The sequence below is a fragment of the Pagrus pagrus genome, assembly GCF_965226575.1.
Source record: "Pagrus pagrus genome assembly, chromosome: 8".
Classification (NCBI taxonomy): Eukaryota; Metazoa; Chordata; class Actinopteri; order Spariformes; family Sparidae; genus Pagrus; species Pagrus pagrus.
The window spans coordinates 4,048,770-4,069,122 of record NC_140192.1 but is presented as its reverse complement, the minus strand read 5'-3'; the positions used below and the strand labels follow the sequence as shown (position 1 = coordinate 4,069,122).

Here is a 20,353-nt window from a genome sequence, read left to right as displayed (position 1 = left end):
TGAATTTATTTTATAAACCATACACGAGTCTTTGTGTTGAAATTCCTGCACCGATATTTGTTTGTTTTTCTGACAAACATTTTTTTAATCAGCACTTAAATGAATTATTTTATCCTCAGACATCGAACTGTATAACACTCTATGAACTAACGAGAGGAAATAATCCTGGTTTTAATAAACTAATAAAATGTAAACAGAACAAGATGAATTAAATTATTCATTCATGGGAACTACAGTAGCAGCAGAAATACAGTATCTCAGTTCCGACTTTGTCTGCATATTTAAGACAAGTAATAAGCAATAATCCTAATGATGGATTTCACTAAACTCCAGGGGATGTTCAGTGACTTGGAAATGTTTTTGTATCCATCCCCTGACTTATACTTTTCAATAACCTTTTCACGGAGCTGCTTGGAGTGTCCTTTTTTCTTCATGGTGTAATTATAGCCAGGAATACTAATAAACCAGTGACACAGGTGTCTTTATACTACATTTACATTTACCAGATGCTTTTGTCCAAAGCAATTCATACATACACTGATTGCAGTGGCTGTCGACCAGCACATCAACATGCAGACCAGGGGAATCGAACCAGCGACCTTCTGATAACAAGACTCTTACCCCTGCTCCATACTGTAATCACTTGAGACACAGTCACTGCACCCAGGTGATCTCCATTTCACCTATTGTGAGCCTAATAACACCAATTGACTGGACCACTGTTGAATCAGGTCAGTCACTATAAAGGGAACACTTATGCAGTCGCTTATTTTACATTATATATTTTTAATTACATTACTTTGTAGAAATCTGTTTTAACTTTGACATTAAAGATGTTTGTAAATGTTATGTTTTGTATATATTTTTTTAAAATATATTTTTTACCATAATTCCATTTATAAAAAGAATAAAATGGGAAAACAACAAAAAGAGCAGATTTTTTAAAATTTTTTATCTGGATTTGTACTTTTCATTTGTGTTTTAACAAGAAATGTATGATATAGTATGGATGGCCAAACCTTTAATTTATTTATTTATTTATTTATGAACAAAATATGCATTCATCACACTCAGCATTAAACCTTACTCCCCCCCAAAACATGTTGTGTTCTGGTTATCATCATCTGCAGTTCCTCCAGTGGCCTGCTGATGGCTGCAGAGCTCTAAATTCATCTGCTGTGTTGCATGTGGAGATCCCAGCTGAGGCACACAAGTGTTAGCCGTGACTAGTCATGCAATTACTGCAGGGCACTAATATTCTTTGTAATTATAGTTGTAAATAATGCATTGTCAGTGCTAACTGTTATTACCATAATAGGTTATAGTTTGTAGATTTCAGTCCGCTTATGAAGTATTTTCTCCTGTGGATCTCAGGTCTCTGTGACCTCGCAGCAGCACCCCGGCCAGTAATTACTGGCTTTTGCCTTCATAATGAAACCACAAGCTGGCAACAATTTATGAACTGCTTCATTTCCTTTCACCCTTCATCATTACACTTCACCTTTTCTTATTCCTCTTCAAAATGTTGCAGTGGTGATTCTCGCTCATGATAACTTTGGTCCTCACCCCTCACCTCCCCTGTCCTCCCCCTCCTCTCTCCCCTCTCTGAGGCCGGCAGCGCTGAAGGACACAGGGAATCTCTCACCACCTCAGAGAAGAGGCTAATCCTCTTTGCCCCAACTTTAACTGGGCCACTAATCCTCCAGGTTTATCTAAGCAGTGAGCACCTAGCGCTGCTGACAACTTGGCCTGCCCTCCTCCCTGCAGCCTGTTAAGTAGGGCAGGGCTCGGTCCTGCAAGTGTCACTGTCAGCAACTCTGGAACCGCACACTTGCACAGGAAGTGTGAGCTGTTAACAAAATGGCTCACTCACTTGCAGCATGTGTGTGCGCTCGCTGCCACAAATGTGTCTTAACAAACCAAGTGACAGCCGAGCAGGATCGTGTGGTAACGGCTCCCATTTAGAAACTACACATAAGGGAAAGTTGACAGCCTCAGCCAGAGGTCTTAAGTAAACTAACCAGCTTAGATATTGGCAGTACAAATTGTACAGCTATTGTCCATCCAGTTAGGCTTTAAGGTGTTTAGGCTGATGAGTCTCAAGCGGATACTGGGCTGGACTCGGGCCAACTCATTCTTTATTCACTAAACAACACTCCAGACTGTCTAATGGCTTCAAGAGCAACATTCATTGTCTGCCTGAGGTCCGGCAGAAAACCTCCCCACTCACAGGTCACACTCTCACTAATCATTTCAACAACTAATATTGCAAAAGAGGGGGATGATTCATTACTCTCTAGGCTAAGAGATAAAGTCAGATTAAGACTAAAAAAGACAAGTAGGTTTCTCACACTTTTAAGCCTGTGCTCATTTTCTGCATGGAAATATATTCCTTGAAAATACCTCCCATAATCCCCAGTGAAATATTTTCCACCAAGGTGTGGTATTTCTAAATGGAACGAGCAATCAGTGGAAGCACGGGGAGATGAGGGAGCCAGACGTATATTGGTTAGGTGGCGTGTGAGATGACCTTTCAGTTCATCTAAGATGAAACGAGGCTGCTGAACCCGAAATGATTCAGAGTGTCTAAACTGACAGGCGAGGGCACGGCCGCAGCAGAGCGTCAGCATGCTGCCCGGCCTCTATAGGCATCTCTCATGATTTATTGTGAAATTGCCATGGACTCAATGTGGCGTGCAGGTGAATGAGTTTTGCTAATAAGAGAAGCATTTCTGCTCCACAGAGCTCTTTTTCTGTCTGAGCGAGCGTGTATGAAATCAGTGTGCAGTCTCCCAGTACCACACGCTCTGGTGGAGGCGGCTGGCTCATCAGTCTGCGGCTTATCTGATGTTTTAGGTGGGTGGAGGGGTTGGGAGTGAGGAGAGAAGGGAGGAAAAGGCGTCAATATTGAGTTCTTGAAGGTATCTGTGTTGTTAAACATTTTAGATTTGCGTGCATGTTGCGTTCCTTATCTCCAGGAGGTGGACGTGCAGTGAGACTATGTCATACCGGCAAAGTCCTGCTAATAAAATGATCAAGACTATTAATGACAATGCAGAACTAAAGCACTAGTTCATCTTTTTTCTTTTTGGTTTTTTGGGCTGCAGAAAGATTCAAAGATCAGCGGCTGGGCTTTGATTTGTAACAGAGGAATGATTACTTGAGGCAGCTGATGTTCCTTTGCTAGTTGGCTTGAACATCCAGGCCTCAGAGGAGGACACCTTGTCTTTGCCACTTTACTAAATTGCATGTAAAGAGACTTAGCTTGCCTTTGCCTCTGCTTAAGAGCCGTTTGTCCAAGTCCTTATCCAGGAAAATGTCAATCATTCCCACAGTATAAAAAGGGGACTGTCACCTTTATCTTTTCTTTCTTGATTGTTTGATTACCCAAGGTGAGGTTGATTTCCTGCAGTAGCACAAAGGACACACAAACCCTCATAAACTGGGAAGCCTGAGTGGTGTCACACACACTCCTGCAAAGGTGACAAAGGTCAAGTGAACAACAGGATTGTAAGGAGCTGGCATATGGCGGTGATGTGCAAAGTGAATCCGAAGACTAATATGCTTACCTTGGTAACAGTTAGGCCTCGTCCAGAGTCTTAAAAAAATGATTTAAGAGGATTTTTTTTGCAGCGAGAGAGGAAGACAGAAAAACTGTGGACGATTACAGCAACACGACAGGCGTAGAAGTCATCTGCTTTATTTACTTATGTCAAACAATAATACATAAGAGAGGAGAGGTCAAATGAAAACCAACCATCTACATTGAAATAAAGAAATTTCAGTCCTGAGATTGACAAAAAGCAGGGAACAGACAAAATATCTACTGTGGTTGTTGGGATGGAGGGGGGACAGTGGCAGTTTCAGCAAATTGAAGATGATGGTTGTGGGGAGATTAGGGGGAGATTGCAGAACTGGAGAGGGGGTAGAAGGTAAGCAATCACTGGGATGCTTGGCTGTAGGCACATTCAAAAGTTGAAAACCCCACGACTAAAGGATTTTACAGCTTTTTTTTTTATATTCAGACTTCTTATTTCGAAATCTAAGACTCATATATTATCATTTTCAAAAAAGAAAAGCAAGGTATTCTTTACATTTTTTCATCCTGAGGAGACAAAATCAATTCTTAAACATAAATACAACACTGCAGGGAGAACAATAAGAGAGATGCTTTATAGATTTCCCATTTCCATATATATGATTTTCTCAAGGTTGCGGCACCCTCAGACTTTGGCAGCGTTGGTGCATTTGAGATCATTCGGGGGGGAAAAAAAACAGCCCTGTTTGTCCACAGGAACATTCTGAGAGCCACACAAACAATAAAAAAAAGGAAACAGGAAGAAAAAAAGCAAAATCCCCAGACTTTTGTGTTTAGATTGGATACACACATATACCCACCACGTAAACTAGATGAATATTTGGAGGCCATAAGCTTTTTCAGCTGAACATACATAGTCGAAATAAAAAGCTGTAAGCTCCTGGAATTACTACCGGCTGCATTGCCTTTTAGAAAAAAGGGCTCTGCGGCTGTGCCTTTGGGAAAAAAAGATCCTGACTTATTTTATGATCTGTGCTGATTTTTTTTTATTTCTATCTTGTGTTGCATTTAATAAAAGCTTAAACAATATTTAAATCGTGTGGTGGCTCACACGTGACCCATCCAGTTGGATTCAGGAGCAACTAAAGCGGTGGCGACGTGCTCCAACACAACAAATCTTTAATGACATTGTGCAATACAGTTATAAGGCTGGTGGGGTTTACTATACAAGCCTCCTCAGGACCATCTGTATTATTGATTAAAGTATCTTCTTGCTAGGTAGGAGCCAAATGGAGAGGACTGGCCTCATGACTTTATCTTCTGCAGACGTTAAGGAGGGATGCTGGGAAGGACTCTGAGATGCGAGCCCCAGGGGCCCAAGGGCAGCCAGGGGACACGACTGAGGTTGACCAAAGCGGTGAAGGAAGGGACGTCAGCCCCCCCCCACCCTCAAACCACCTCCCTCTGTCATCTGTATGTTAGAGAAGCAGCGCCAAGACTCTACAGAGCGAGCAGCTGCCTTTATTTTCTCAATCCCTCCCGTCCCCTCTGTTGTGAGAGTGAAATAGCTGACCCTGCTTAGAGCGGGGCCGTCCGCTCCCCTTCCTTCTCAGCAGTATTTAAGGTGCATAATATGCGACTAGACCTTTGCACTGGGTAAAGGTCTTCATGGACTTATTGGGATTTACTTAGGGATTTTTACAGCCAGCATAAGTCAATTCCCCCTCGACGCTGCCCTCGGGCCAACCTCGTGAATGTCTCATTGCCCTTGAAAACGTGTTAACAGTCGATAGTCTGTAGCCGTAGAGATATGTTATAGATCTACACGTCCTCATTTAGACGGTGTTTGGATGGTATAATTTGTCATTTCCTCGGCAACATAGCTAGAAATATTTCTCCATTCGTTGAAAGCCTAACTACAAATGAAGCTTTCACTTAGTAGAATTGAGTAAAATGAGGCACAATAAGTCTTTGAGTAAGGAATGTGATTTCCTCAGAGCTTGAATCTGAATATGAGGCTGCAGAGCCAAAGAGGGGAGGCTGAAACCAGCACCAGGAACATGGCAATTATCCTGATTACTGATGCTTCGAGGCTTCTCTGACCCCAAATCCCTCCCTGTATCTCTCTCTCTCCCTCTTTCTGTCTTTTGCTGAGATCTGTCACATTGCACGGGGCCCCTCAGCCAGGCAGGGAGCAACCATGTATAATCCAACAGAAAACAAATCCCCTCGATCAAACACAGCCCAGCTTTTAAAGCAGGCCTCTGAGCCCAGGCGCCATGGTGCGGCGCTGAGGCCCTCTGAGACGCTGTGGACGCTGTGATTTAGCGACCCCCTCCTCCCCCCCCCCCCTCCCCACCCTCGCAAAACCCTGCTGTCCTCCCCTTCAACGCCAGCCAGCCAGTCCTAACCTTCAGTTTGTTTAAGCACTGCTGAACCCTGTTGGCCCCGGACAGGGGGAGGGTGGGCTTAGATAATGACATGCCATATGCCACTCTGCCTCTGCAGCTGAGTGAGCCGCGCATGGATCAGCTCAGGCACAAATCTATTTGAAATTTAATTCTATTATCCTAATATGGCCTAAGCGTCCATTGTCCAAATCGGGAATAGTGGAATGGACCAGAGTTGCACGGCTAAGATGCATCCCATCAATAGGAGCTCATTAATGTGTGTAAAGGAGCAGGAGGGACAGACAGTTTGGAGCCTGTACAGTAGAAATGTAGCTACACAGCAAAGATGGTAAAAGTAACTAAATACCACCTCATATTCAATACAGTTCAATTGGAATGGATTTGACCTTAACATCTGTGCTAAATAACAAAAAAAGCTTTATTTTGTGTCACTGTTTCCCTGTTTAATCCAGTTGAACTTGGCTCAAAATGGCCACATTCCTCTCAGTACCCTAATAGGAAATCCCTCGCTATTTGAAAAGGGTTTGATTTCAACCCTTTGAGCGAATGAATACTCTCCACTGGCAGTGTCCAGCAGCCAGGCGTCACCCAATATTCCCATTAGCAGAGAGGCCGGGTGCCTCAGACCTCCACTGGTGGGAAAGGCCAGACACCAGAAACTCTGCTGCCTCAAGTGTCTCCTCTTCACTTCAACATCATGTGACAGGGTTTAATGCTTGGATGCAAAAGCCAAACGGAGGGGATTTAGGGACGGGATGTATCTGTAAATCTGTCAAAATATTTCTACAAGACAGAAAATATGCTGGAATCACACTGTGGCTGGGGTATTAAGCTGTTGAAACAACATGAAAAATTTTCACTGGAATGTTAAGGAGGCTTACTGTGCAAATTTAAGCCAAGGGGCTCGGTATTCTTTTCGACTGAAATCTTTGTCAGCCTTCAAACACAGTAGCGTGTCTACAAACACCATTAGCTCGCAATTTAAGGCTCATACTCGAGATTAAGCGAGGGTTATCTTAAGGGAAAAAACAGGGTCTATTTATGGAGTGCAAAATGATCAAAGAAACATTATTTCCTGCTTTTCGTCTCATCCTCGGCGTTCACGGGTAAATCCTGCTGACTATCCTTTATCTCTGGATGGCCAAAGTGTGAACGTTTAAAAAAAGATCATCAATTAAATATACCACCTTTCTCAATGGCAGAGGTTTCTTTTTTCTGCTACAGGATCACACATCACGCCCCACTGTGGATCTCACAGAGCTGCAGAAAAAGAGGGGCCCAATTTCCCACTGACTTCTAGAGGACATACGTTAAAGAATAATGACAGACTTCAAAGCCAAGATGTGGCTTCTGAATATATTCTTAAAGAAATTTATTTTACACCTCAAAACAAAAAAAAAGGATAGGGATTAGGGATGTGGTACATTGGGAATGTATTGACAACTGTAGTTTACATTTTTTTGGTGTAAGCTCAGAGAAAAAAATGTTAATACAGTCATAATAATTGCACTTCATAAATCTAGACTGATGCCAGTATTTCCCCACAACAAAGCTCCGTTTCTCTCTCTCTCCCGTTACTAAATTCAATTTACCATTGAAATTTGACGGACAAAAGAAATGCTAATTTAAGACCAGAGGACTGCTGCACTGATCCAATTTTTCTCTTTCACTTAAGTCCCACAAGGCAATAAAACATTGCAGTAATTTAAGTGCAGTACATTCAAGGGAATCTCACAGTCATGATAAATATTTCACTGCTCTGAATCATCAAGTTAAGACTGGCCCGGGCTAAATGTGTCCCAACCAGGGGGCTGAAATGGACAAGGGGAAAGCAGTGAGCCTCGTCTCATTTCATCTGATGCCAGAGGACAGGGCATGATTGTTTTCATTTTGTTTTGTTTGCAGTATTAGGGATGAACAGCACCCCCAAAAATAGGACTTCCATTTGTTCCCACCTCTTTTTTGTCCTTATGATAACATTTGACAGAAGTCCGGGGATGTAGCACGTTAAGTACAGGAATCATGTGAGAAAAACTTGATCTCTACTCGCGCTCCAGAGAATATCTAGAGCCTCCAATTGCAAAAAAAATGATCCCCTGTACATTTACTCAGATATGATGTTCATGGGACTGGTGAATCAGCTGTTTTTTTTTCAGTCTTGGTGTTAGAAAATCTTGTAATGACACAATTTAAAAAAAAAAAAAAAAAAAAAAGTCTGAGGATTTTGAAGAACACAAACTAAATAAAAAGCACACACGCGCATGCACTCAGCCACATACACGCATAAACATACACGTAAGGTTACGTAGATAACCTCCCAATCACATTCTTCATTGTAACATTTCTTTTTCTTGTAATTTTTTTTGTTTTTTTTTTGCGACATTTTCTTTTTAAATAAGTATTTCAAGATTTATTGTAGATTCCAGTGTTGGTTAGGAAAAAAGAGCTCTCCGACCGGGTTCTTACAGAACCAAAGCAGCGACTATGCCTTTACACCAGGACATAAGAGACTGCACATCAGCTTGAGGAGGAATTATTTAAAATCATGAAAACAAAAAGTGAAAAAAAAAAAAAAAAAAAAAAAAAAAAAAAGCATTCGAGACACTTTTCCCCATAGCAGCCGATGCATATAATATACCTACAAATATATAAAACAACAAAAAATAGGTTCAAGTTTTTCAAGTTTCTTAAATATATCATATCCAAACTACCCAATTCCAAACTTCAAAGTTAACAAGATTCAAGCAGTGCAATTTATGTATCAATTATAACAGCAATAATAACTAATATTGTACTATCCTTTTAATTCAACCTCATGATCCTCGTACATATCCACCCGAGTACTGCCTATTATTTTAGTCTCCTTTACGTACCAGTACTTCTTGTATGTGTTTGTCTATGTGTGTGTTTACAGAGTTTTGGATTTTGAGAGCAGCCCTAAAACTTCGGCCCTTTTTTTAAGACCATTTCAGTGACAACCTACACAGTAGCTTCATCCTTAGTATTTGGAAGGAAGGGGGGGGGGGGGATACGAGTGGCGTATGCACTTGATGTCAAAACCTATGATTCTCATCAAAAATGTTCAGGCAAGTAAAACAACAACGAAAAAAAAAAAAAACAGAAGAAAAACAAATAAATCAATCCAAAAATTCCTATTGGCAAACCACACAATGTAACATCTGGAGAATCTTGAAATCCCTTTTTCGCTCCCACTGGCAATCACTACCACCTTTCATATTTGGGATTCCCACAGCCTGCCTCGAAGCCACCAAACCTAGGGGTCACACAGCACAACAACTGCTCCTCTCTAAGCTCCCACACTAGTTAAAGCAGTGCCACTCTCAACAATTTTGTACCCAGAAAAAAAACATTTGTGTTTCTTTAACTTTGATTTTCGTCACAAATTTAACAACTCTTGATTCTCCTCTTCTTCCTCCTCTATCTGTAAACAGGGAGGCGGATGTGTGCATGCTGGTGGTCTAACAGACGTGGCACAGACACAGTCTCGTAGCCTTTGCCAAGCATCTGCTCCTTGATGCAGGGCGGGTGGATGTCGTTGATCAGGTACTCCAGAGACTGCAAGCTGCTGCTCAGCACGGACGTGTTGCACATGCTCTTGCTGGGCAGGCTGCAGCACAAACCTCCCCCGCTGTCTATAGCAGGGTGATGATGATGGTGGTGGTGGTAGAGGTGATGGTGATGGGGGTAGCCCATCTCTCTGTGCCCCGTGGCCGGCCCTCCTGCGGAGGAGCCCAAAAGCTCCTGGGGGTTGTAGCAGTCACTGTCAGGTGTCACCAGCACACTGTTCCACGGCGGGGCAAAGTATTGACCCACTGAGAAATTCCCATGCATACCCACACAGTTCAACGGGGACGAGCTGACTTTGTCCAGCCCGTTTCCTCCGTTGGCGCTCACTGTCAGGTGGTAAGGTCTGGAGGAAGAGGAGGACACTGGGGCCGCCATAATCCCGCCCCCTGGAACACATGTTTCGGGGGACTTGCTGACGGCGCCCCCTCCTCCGCTACCTCCACTGTACATGCGGAGCTGTTGCTGCTGTTGCTGTTGTTGATGGTGTTGATGTTGTTGTTGCTGCTTCTGCCAAAGGATGTAGTCCATACCATCTGCGTACAAGCCGTTCTTCATGGCCTCCGCATTCTGAGCCGGCAGCCCGGGTCCTGTGTACACCATGTTAGCCTGGGGACCCATTCCAACCACGTAGCCTCCACCTGAGGAGCTAGAAGAGAGCCCCATGACAGTCGTGCCCTGTTTGGAGGGACTGGAATTTGAGGGTGCCGTGGCAGCTCCTTGGCACACCTGCTGCAGAGCCTGGGCCTGGCAATGCTGGTTGATCTGGTAGATGATGCTCTGGATGGAGGGGAGGTTGGACTGTGCGGGCAGGGCCAGGCCTCGGCCCCCTGTTACAGGAATCACTGAGCCAGCTACAGTGACATTTGGGGGAACCGATAGTCCGGGGCCTTCAGGAGGCTTTGAGGGCCCAGTGTGGTATACCATTTGGCTGTGGCCACTGGCTAAAGTGCTACTACTAGGGGGTGGGTATGGGGCAACAGCTATGTGGGCTGGAGAGAGCTTAGTCCGTCTGCCTTCAGAGTTCTTGAGAACACCTTTGGATGGAATGAAGGTGGATGTTGATGACGACGACGATGAGGAGGAGGCCTTGACGATGGCAAGCAGGCCATGGTAGCCCCCTGTGTGGAGATTGGGGTAGGGACTGTAGCGTTGCCCTGTGGTGTCATATCCATTCACAGTCCGGTTAAGGTGCTTGTGCTGGGGAACCCTGATGTTGGTGGGGAAGATCTTGATGGACAGAGGATTGTTGGCCGTCTTCTGAGCAAAGGCATCAAGTTCTGCCGCCGTGGGGTAACGTGGGGAATGCGTGGGCACCACCAGCTCACCTGCAAGACAGACAGAGAGGGAAAAGTATGAGTGAAATGAATCATTGAGATGAGGGAAAAAAAACAAAAAAACACAGATGGCTGCATGTGTTGAAGAACAGAACAGCGGACCAGGAGTGTAATTACCAGAAATATCGAAGGAGCCGACAGCAATGGCAGCCACAAAGTCAGAACAATCAATCAATTGCAATAACCACTACTCTGTGGCAACAGTGAAACCTGGCAGCATCACAGTGACTACATCCAAAGCAGACTGAGAAATGTCAGTATTCTGTAGGAGCTGGTGAATAAAACCAGGTGCGAGCAGCAGAAGAACCCAAACAGAGTCTACAAATTGTAAATCAGGGCTGACATTCATTTATGCTCCATCCCTCCCTCCTCCATTTGAGGCTTTCTTTCCATCTCATTTTCACACCCTCCTGTGGAAGTTCATCCCTAGACAAATGGATCTTTTTAAAAACTCATTCTGTCAAAGCCTGGTACCTTAGGCGCTGTTAAATCAGTCCATTGTGAAATTAATTCGGACTCTCTTTAGCATTGAATTGGGTTAGCCTTGGATACGAGGCAAGGAGGGATGGAGGGGAGGGGATAAAAGGCTTGTTTAATTGCACTGGCACATTTGAGATTTATAAGTGGTATCACTTACTAGGTCTCACTCTTGGCCACAGAAATTCCACATTTATTCTATCCAGGCGTACATGAAGAGGCCCTCACAAAAAAACAAAACAATTAAACATCCACAGGGAATAACTAGCCTGGTTAAGGTTAACTTAAGAGCCGAGTCAAGAATGCTGGAGAGCTGCTTTGCTTTCTGCAAACTTGGCCAAGGATAAAACTGAAAAACTGGTGAACACATGCTGAAAGCATTTAAAAAGACAGAAAGGCATTATTGTTGTGATCAAATAATTCAAACATAAGACACGCCAATGGTTTGTCCTTGTTAGGCTAAGAAATGTTTCAATGATGAACACAGAGGAGAGAAAAGACGCCTTCTGAATTCATGCAGTGTTGTCTCTTATTACATATTTTTATTTAACATCTACAGGATAAAACACGGCAGAACAGACAAAAGGCAGGTACAAAGACGTTCCTATTAATATCGATGTAAATGCCTGCCATACATGTCCGCCACATGAAACCAATCCAATTCCAAAATTCAATTCAGCGGTGAACGTGGCGAGTGAGACTAGCAATGGCCCTCCGCTCAATGAGCCAAGGCTTGGCCATTGTGAATCGAGGTGGCAAACAGGAAAATGGCAATTTCTAAAAACCCCACCATGTGTCATTGTTTGGGGGCTGGGCATGGAGGTGAGGGGCCGCGGTGAGATTGGATTTAAACGACATTATTCAGGCAATTTCATGGCTACTTAGCTCAGTGTAACAAAAAGGGTGGGGGGGTTGGGAAAAGAACTCAATTTACAAGCAATATATCAGCTGCCACAAATGACTGCAACCCCTTCAAAAATGACATTTTTATGCAAAAGCTAACAAAACGCACAAAAATTAACTGCCCTAACTGTGCCGTCAGCAAATGTCCTGGCGACCTAAGGAGTCTGCATGGCGCAGGCTGTGACTAGGACTCACTCCATTTCCTTTGCGATTGCAAAATCATTTTAAAAGAGACTCCACAGCCAAGTAGTCACAATTCTCATTTCTTTGCTCCCATTACAGATAGCATGGGGAGTTCATTTCAGCAGCCCTATGGGTCTCCAACTGTGAAAATGATTAAAATCTACAAGATCCATATCATAAAAGAAATAAATTGGGAATTTAACAGCAGAATATCCCGAGTCACATTTTGCTGCCGACAACATGCTCTCTGAATCAGAAACTCTACTCTTAAAATTTAAATTTGTTTAAAAAAAAAAATAAAAATCCTGGCTTTAATGACTTCCTTTTAATCAGAGAGAGAGGGAACCTGGTGCCATCCTAATGGGCCGGGCTGAGTGTGCCAGGCCAGCCTATCTTAGATCTAACCAACCTTACTGAGGCAGAGCTCTGCTTCCCTGGTGACAGCAGTGCCATTTGCTTTGATGTTTTGACTTGCAGAGGAAAACTGACAGAAGACTTATTTCATTTGCTCAGAAGAGAAAAACATGCTCATTTCAAAGCACATTGCTGATCCACATGCAAATGGAATGGCAGCATTTTTTTTCTGATCTTCTTTACATGAGGGCAAAAAAAAAAAAACCCTGTCTTTGATCATCACATGGTCTAAATGAGGAAAGATACTTGGCTTTCAGGCATATCAAGGGCCTGTACCCTGCTGCCCCTACAAGCCCCCAGCTGCAATATGCCCATCAATCCACCTAATTACTGCCACATGAGGAAAAAAAACTATAAAAACAGCCAGGAAATTCATTAAAGGGTGGCTAATTCTATTCCTTCTCTCTGACTGAGTCCATATTTTCCATGCCTGAGCCTGCATTTCTTCTAAGAGACGAGAAAGCCCTCTCCCTCCGTCTTTTCCCAGCTTGGCCCTTGTTTGTCAATAGGCAGAGCCTTTGGCACACCAACCTGGCATCAAAGGGTTTCACACTTCACAGGCCACAGGGATTAGAGGCCTTTCAGGCCTACAAAACCCATCTCAGCTCCACAAAGGCTTCCGGTTATTAGAACCCACAGGCATAAAGGAAGAAGAGGAGGAGGAGGCAAATGAGCATCTGGATGCTTCTGATTCCAGCTTCCTCTTTAAAAAGTTCCATGGTATAAATTTTATAGCAAAGTTGATTACAGTTAGCATGGCCACAGACCGAGGTGTAATTTAACCCTCGTACACACACACACCGATATACACACTGTGTGTTTGATGGTCTCAACATCTCTCTCCTCCAGAGCAGTAAGTCTATAAGTGAGGACATGGAGGTTAAAGGAGAGAGTCTCTTTTTAGGCTGGCGCTCTGTGACTTATTGGTTTAGGCTGCAGTAGATCATAGCTACAGTATGAGCAGCAGCATACAGATGGTGCCGGCTGATAAACAGCTCTGAAGCAGCCAACTCTGTCTCCTTTGTGTGAGCCCTCACCTCCTCATAAGGTAGGGGGTTTCCTGCACCTGTGCACACTCTCCAGCGTGGTCGTGCATGCAAACACAATGCATGAAAACAACGTAAAAAAAGAAGAAGCCAAAAACATACACTCACTCACACATACACACACACACACACACACACACACACAAACCTGCATGTGCAGTTGTGTGTCTCATTTGCCATCAGTGGAGCATGTTGTTATCCTCTGCTCAGCGCTCTCTCATGAAATGTAGGGCAGGGACAACAACAGGTGCCTGTGCGGGCGACAGCCTGCAATGCCTCCTGGGCTAAATGCTTCACACTCGCTTCATTTCGACATGCGACAGCCTTGTAAGGATTAATTATTTCCCCTGGGGATGGAAGAATATGCTTTTTCCCTTCCCGAGAGCAGGAGGCTATGTGCACTCACATGCACATGAAACAGCTTATAGTAAATGAACAGGGGAACCTGGGCTGGTGCTGCTTTTACAATAAGTAAGAAAAAAAAAAAAAACTTTCACATGAAAGGAATGTAAACAAACCAGGCATATGATTGAACTGCGTTGGAGATGAGATAAAAGCTCAGGCAAACACATGCATTAGTTCTGAGAGATCACGCGCCAGGGAGGGGAGATGGCAGGGAGGCAATTAATGGGCTGACCTTCGTCCTTAATCACCCAGTGCCTGGCACACAATGCCCATGTGTCAGAGCAGCACATCTCTAAATGCCACCCCTCATTAGCACGATGCACGCAGTGAGAGAGGCTATCTGTGCGGTGTTACACTCTCCAGTGGTCAGACAGAGATAGCAAGGCTTGGATAGGATAACATGGCAGCGCAGAGCCGGACTGAGCTGCACTAGGCCATGATATGATCTAGAAATCCCATTTCACTTGGAGGATGGGCACTCTCCTTTCTCTCCATTTTTGATTGGCATGAAACTCCCCAAGCGCAACGTCCTTGGTGTACCCCGTGCTGTCACTGTGATTGCATGTGTGCTTCTGTGTATGCAGGCATGTGTGTGTCTCTGTGTGTGTGAGTGTGTATCTGTGTGCGTTTGTTGAAGGGGGTACCCAATTCTGAACACTCAATTAACACTCCTTTAATTAGCCAGCAGTACATTTTGAATTCTGATGAACTAATTTTCTTGGTGCGAGGGTGGAGGAGGTGGTGGTGGTGCGGGTGGTGGTGGTGGTGGGGAGGGATGTCTGGTAAAGATGAGGTCCACTGGGTACAAAACAGCAATAAAGAGGGAACTGCTTAGATTAGACTGTAAAAAATCCATTAAATTCTGTGCACTTCTTCCAAGTGAGAGGTCAAATTGTGTTGATCACAAGAAGCAAAGGCAGTCGGAGAGAGTATGAGAGCAGGGAGTTAGGTGAGGTGGAAGGAGGAGGGGGTGGAGGGTAGCAGGGGAAGTGGAGAAAAAAGGAGAGGAGATAGGGAGTCAGAGGCTGTGCGAGGAGTGCAGTAGCAAATCCAGAGGACCATGAGAATGCTTTGCATTTTAATTAGAGGTTTAAATGAATAAGCAGAGGGAAAAAAAATCGGAGAGAACTGCCTCGAATGCCCTTGCTCCCATTTATTAGCGTTCCAAGCGTTCTAAAATTATGAGCAGGTTGGAGAAGTTTCGTCTTATTAGTGGAGAAAACGCTCCGACACATCAAAAAGCCCTTGGCATTTTCTCACTCACTCCTGCGAGCCTGTATCCCCACTTACCGCACGCTTTGATCCCCTCTGACCACGTTCACTGCTGAGCAGCGGGGGGAAAGAAAGTGCTTGTTTAAATGAAGGCAGAGGACCGTTAGGCCGAACTGCAATTAAGTTTCTGCAGAACAACGAGCGCATAGTACACATTAACTTCGGCCAAACAAACACAGCTGTCTGTGATGAGGTTAGGGCAAACAACAGGAGCAGATTAACCAGAAAGATGAAAGAAAACAGGGGGTCAGATTCAGTCCAGCATCAACCTCCATCGCTGGGAGCCATTTCCCCTGAGAGGGACAGTTAGCCAAGAGAGGACATTAGCTTGCTGCGCCGATCATGTGTCCTTTCAACCTGCATGCAGCTACAGTATGTGTGCTGGACCTTTGTTCCCAGACTCTTTTGTTTTTTAGGGGGAAGTGCATGCAACAAAGGATTCAAATTGAGGGTGCTTCAATTATTCTGTAAGTGTTTTTGAGCAATGAGTACACACATTCTTTAGAAGAAGGTAGAAGTAGTGATTCAACTTCAAGTGAAAGTGAGAAAGTACAGGTTTGGAAATGTACTCAAAGTATAAAAGTATCCCTCAGAAGGACTTTTCTACCTGCCATTTCTGTGCAACTGGACCTCATGTCACAACATAATTCAAAGACTGTTAAACTTAAAGGAAGAATCATCATCAAAAATAATCGATTATTCCCCTCAAATGCAATAAAACTAGTTACAGTTACAAGCACCGTAACAAAGTATTTGTTCTCCGTCACGTCCCAGGTCTGCCAGCGAGCCAGCAGGAAGCTGCCATTTTTTCCACAATCTTGTGCAACATTCCTGCACTAATGAAAACTTTGCCCCTCATTGTAATGAAGTTATTCAAATTAATAATTCATGGCTAAAAACTGTCCTTCATATCAGAATTCCTCAGCTTGGACAAAAGTTTGACCCGTCGGACGTGTTGCAGCCCAGAAAGGGCACATTCAGCTGCATTGTTCACACGGAGGAACCCTTGACCTGCAGCTATTGTTAAGCTCGTCACAGATAGGATCAGGGTCTATGACATCCTCTCCCCACCTCCGTTAGGCTGCTGCAAAAAGGTTGGGCAGGCGAAGGGGGGAGCCAGAGGCAGCTTCGCGTCCTGAACAATACCTGCCTTGTGCTAATGGAGGTGTCATCTGGCACAGGGCTGATTAGTCAGCGATTACAGCCAGGCCTCAATTGCCGTGACAACTGCTGCAAACACAATGGGCCCTGATAGAGCCAGCTGTTTGGTCCTCTGCAATTAACCCCACATCCCACTCGTCTCCGGCAGTGCGCTGCCTCTAATTGACTATTGGGCACACAAAGCAGGGGCTGTCGGCCAGACCCCCTGGACATAGCCCCCCGCCCCGCTGCAGAGGTAGAGATGATAATAATAGGGGCGTCCTGTGGACTCGGCCGCCAGTCAATCAAAGCCTCAGTGCCCCACAGGAGCTTCCTGAGGAGAGAGGGAGCAGAGGAGGCACATGTATGAGCCAGTGATCAACAGGATACAGCAGCCTTGCAGGGGGGCAGACATGTTGAATATGCCCTCAGCCAGAGTACTAATCAATTCAAGTGCACGTTAGGGGAAAAGGGAACCCTGCTGCTTGCTTGATATCAGAAAAGCCATTTTTAGGAACACTCATCTCCCTCTGTTCATCTCAAGGTTGATTTTCTGTGCAACAACACAGAGAGAGAAAAAAAAAAATCAAGGCAATTATTTGTCAGGCCTTTGCTATCTATAATTGCAAAGATAAAAATCAAACTGCAATGATTTCTCAGAGGATAGAGCCGTCTGAATTCGCGGCTGCCTGTGTCATCATAATCATCAAACAAATGCATATCGAAAGACGGCGGGGAAAGAAAATGTCTTCTTCACCGAACTCCGTCTTCTCTAAATCCTTCACGTGTAATTTTTGAGGAGGCTAACCTATTGATTGTAATTTTTGTTTAAAAACTTTTTTAAATCAAACAATAAGTAAGAAGTAAACAAACCTTGTACTTAAGTCACGCAGCGTTACTTAAAAGTCAGACACTTTATAACGAGAAAAAATAATCAAATCGAAATGAATCACCGTGGAAATAAAATCAGTAGTTGGACAACATTTTTCAGACGGGGGCTGCCATACTGCAATCACATATTGGGCTTTTAACCTGCCAACATGTTTCGCAAATAGCAAAGAGGATAATGAGAATGTTAAAGCAATCTGCACACTGATCCTTCACAGGCACGCAGACGTGGCACCATGTCAAAAATGGATTTAATCATTAAAAGAGATTTAAAAAAACTTGGACAAAACTCCCAAATCTAATCTTTCATTTCATTAAACCCAATCTCATCTAAGATTTAATCTATCTATTTCCTGCACAAGCAGATGGAAGAAATACCAAATTGAGAGCCTAATTTGGGCTTCCTCCTCTCACAGACTGCAGCATGAGGTCATTTAGGTAGCCTGCAGTGAGGCGGTGCACGTGCGCGTTTGATAGAGTACACGTAGACGGAGATAAGAGGAAGACTGAGATCCGCTTTCACTTTCAGCGCAACATGTTTGTCTATTAATATTACAACTGTCACACATATGTGTGTGCATAACCCCACGGTGGACGACGTGTCAGATCAGAAAGAGCCAATTAGGTTTCCATTATCAAGGTTTTCTCACAAGAAAATTGAAATATTTTAGCACCAGGTCACTGTCATGTTTACATTTCCTCGTTAGAATTTATCTCTAAAGCCAGATGTTACTGGATCAGCCATGAAAATTAATTAGCTGGTTTGATGTGGCAACCTCATGCTCCTTCCAGACAGACCTGGCTTTTTATGGGCTGTGGGGGAAATTACTGAGAATTGATTGATCCTGAAGGACTCCTCTGTACACATGGCCCGCCTGCCAGACAGACACACACACACACACACACACACAGACATACACACACACACAGAAACACACACTCGCAGATCCCGCTAACAACAGTTGATTGTTTAGCCTTCGGTTGAACCTGACATCCTTTTTATTTAGCAGCCCAAACATTGATAAAGATGAATTATAAATCCAAGAAATCTAACTAAGACGCATAAATCTTTTCTAATTTTTTAATACCAAGAAGTTTGTGATAAAACATGACACAGTTATAATTAGCTGGAGTCAAAAGGACAAAATCTCTGCGACATCAGAACACCGAGAAATTACAAACGGTTGAGTTTCCCTCTACATCTCGTCTCTTGCTCTTTTCGGCGCTTTCTCTGTTCTACCTCCTCTCCTCACTGTCTTTGCCTCGTCTTTTTTTGCTTCATCTCTCTCTTCATCCTCCCTCGCTATCTCATCGTACCCCTCTCAGTCTCTTCATCCCTCCTCTTCATCTCTTCTCCCCCTCTCTCTCTCTCTCTCTGTCTCTTCACCTCCCCTCCCCTCCTCTGTCTCCTCCGTCTCTCTCTCTGAGTAAGTGAGTTTCATCTGGGGTGCTTGCCGGGCGAAATCACCTCAGGGCGAACACTTTATTATCTGTAGTCAAAGCGTCACCACAAATACCATTCTACACACACAAGTGTCACTTTCCATTTGTCTGCACTCTGGCTGCATTAGCAGAGCCTAGCCGGCCCAGAGCCTCGTCTCAAACGCGCCCGACAGAAGAAAACTAACAGCGTGGGAAAGCACTTGTCCTGCATTCCTGCCCCATTAACACCACAGGCATCACGACAGCAGACCTACTGCCTCTCCCTGGAATTAAAAACACTGCTATCAGCACTAAAGGTAAAGATATTCAGGCGGACATCTGATCGTCTTTGCCTTTTATTCTATCGCAAGAAATCAGAGCGCGCATGAAAGAGAATGTAACACACGATGGAGGAGATATCTGCACGTGTTAATTACTGATGATCCAGCTGACTGTCCAGGAAAAACAACACCAGCAGCAGGATAGTCTGTGCCCTCTTTGAGCCACAAAGGAATGCAGGCCAGCAGCAGCCATGTCAGGCCTTTTGTGGGACACCCGTGCACCAAACAAACACAGAAACTGGGGCAACATGTTTAACTCACCCTACAGACTGCGCTCCATAAACAAAACGGCCAAACAAAAAAAGAACGAGCGCCATGTTTGTTCCCATGACAGCCAAAAAGAAAAAAAAAAAAAGAAAAAAAAGAAACGAGACGGCATTTCAATAGAAAAATATCAACCCTGAATATTTCACACTGTGAACGCAGCCACGACCTCATTTCAGGCGTTTCACCACCAGGCTCTTTTCCATTTGCAATAATTTATGGGGCCTGGATGGGCAACATAATAGATTATAAATGGAAAAAATAACTATATTCATCACAAAACCGCTCTCTGTTTAATAATCAAGTCTGGCCAAAGGGCTTAGCGAAGTGCACAGTTCTGTATAGATGGGGGGGACCTAGCCCCCCGGTTTGTGGGCTGCCTGCGATGAGCCAGCCCTCGGGCCTGCCTGGGCCACCCTCATTGTGCATACAGCATGGTCTAGAAAGCAGAGCTTTATCAGCAAATACCCCGAGTCAGCACAAGCAGCGGGGTGGTTATGCGTTGCGACTGGCACACCAGCCGATATTGTCATGTGCGATTAGGCCTGTGCTCATGAGCCTGTGAACTCATTCCTATGGCATCAAAGTCAACCCCACCCCCAGCTCTCCTCCAGTTACATCCCTGCCTCTCTGCTGCCCTCTCCTCCTTCTCCAGGGTTTTCCATTTTACATCCAGCCCTGCCACTTCACAATATACCCCGTTGAACCTTGTGGAAGGCTGTGCTCG

General features: G+C 44.4%; 1 protein-coding gene across 1 annotated transcript in view; it reads right to left on the bottom strand.

Moving 5' to 3' along the window:
• Window positions 1-7,306: 7,306 nt before the first annotated feature.
• fam222aa (family with sequence similarity 222 member Aa) overlaps window positions 7,307-20,353 on the bottom strand; it is a 48,713-nt gene continuing 35,666 nt past the window's right edge. The window contains exon 3 of the mRNA XM_084360454.1: window positions 7,307-10,862. Within this exon, the coding sequence (XP_084216580.1) occupies window positions 9,388-10,862 (1,475 nt within the window). The 3' untranslated portion in view covers window positions 7,307-9,387. The remainder of the gene's footprint in view (window positions 10,863-20,353) is intronic.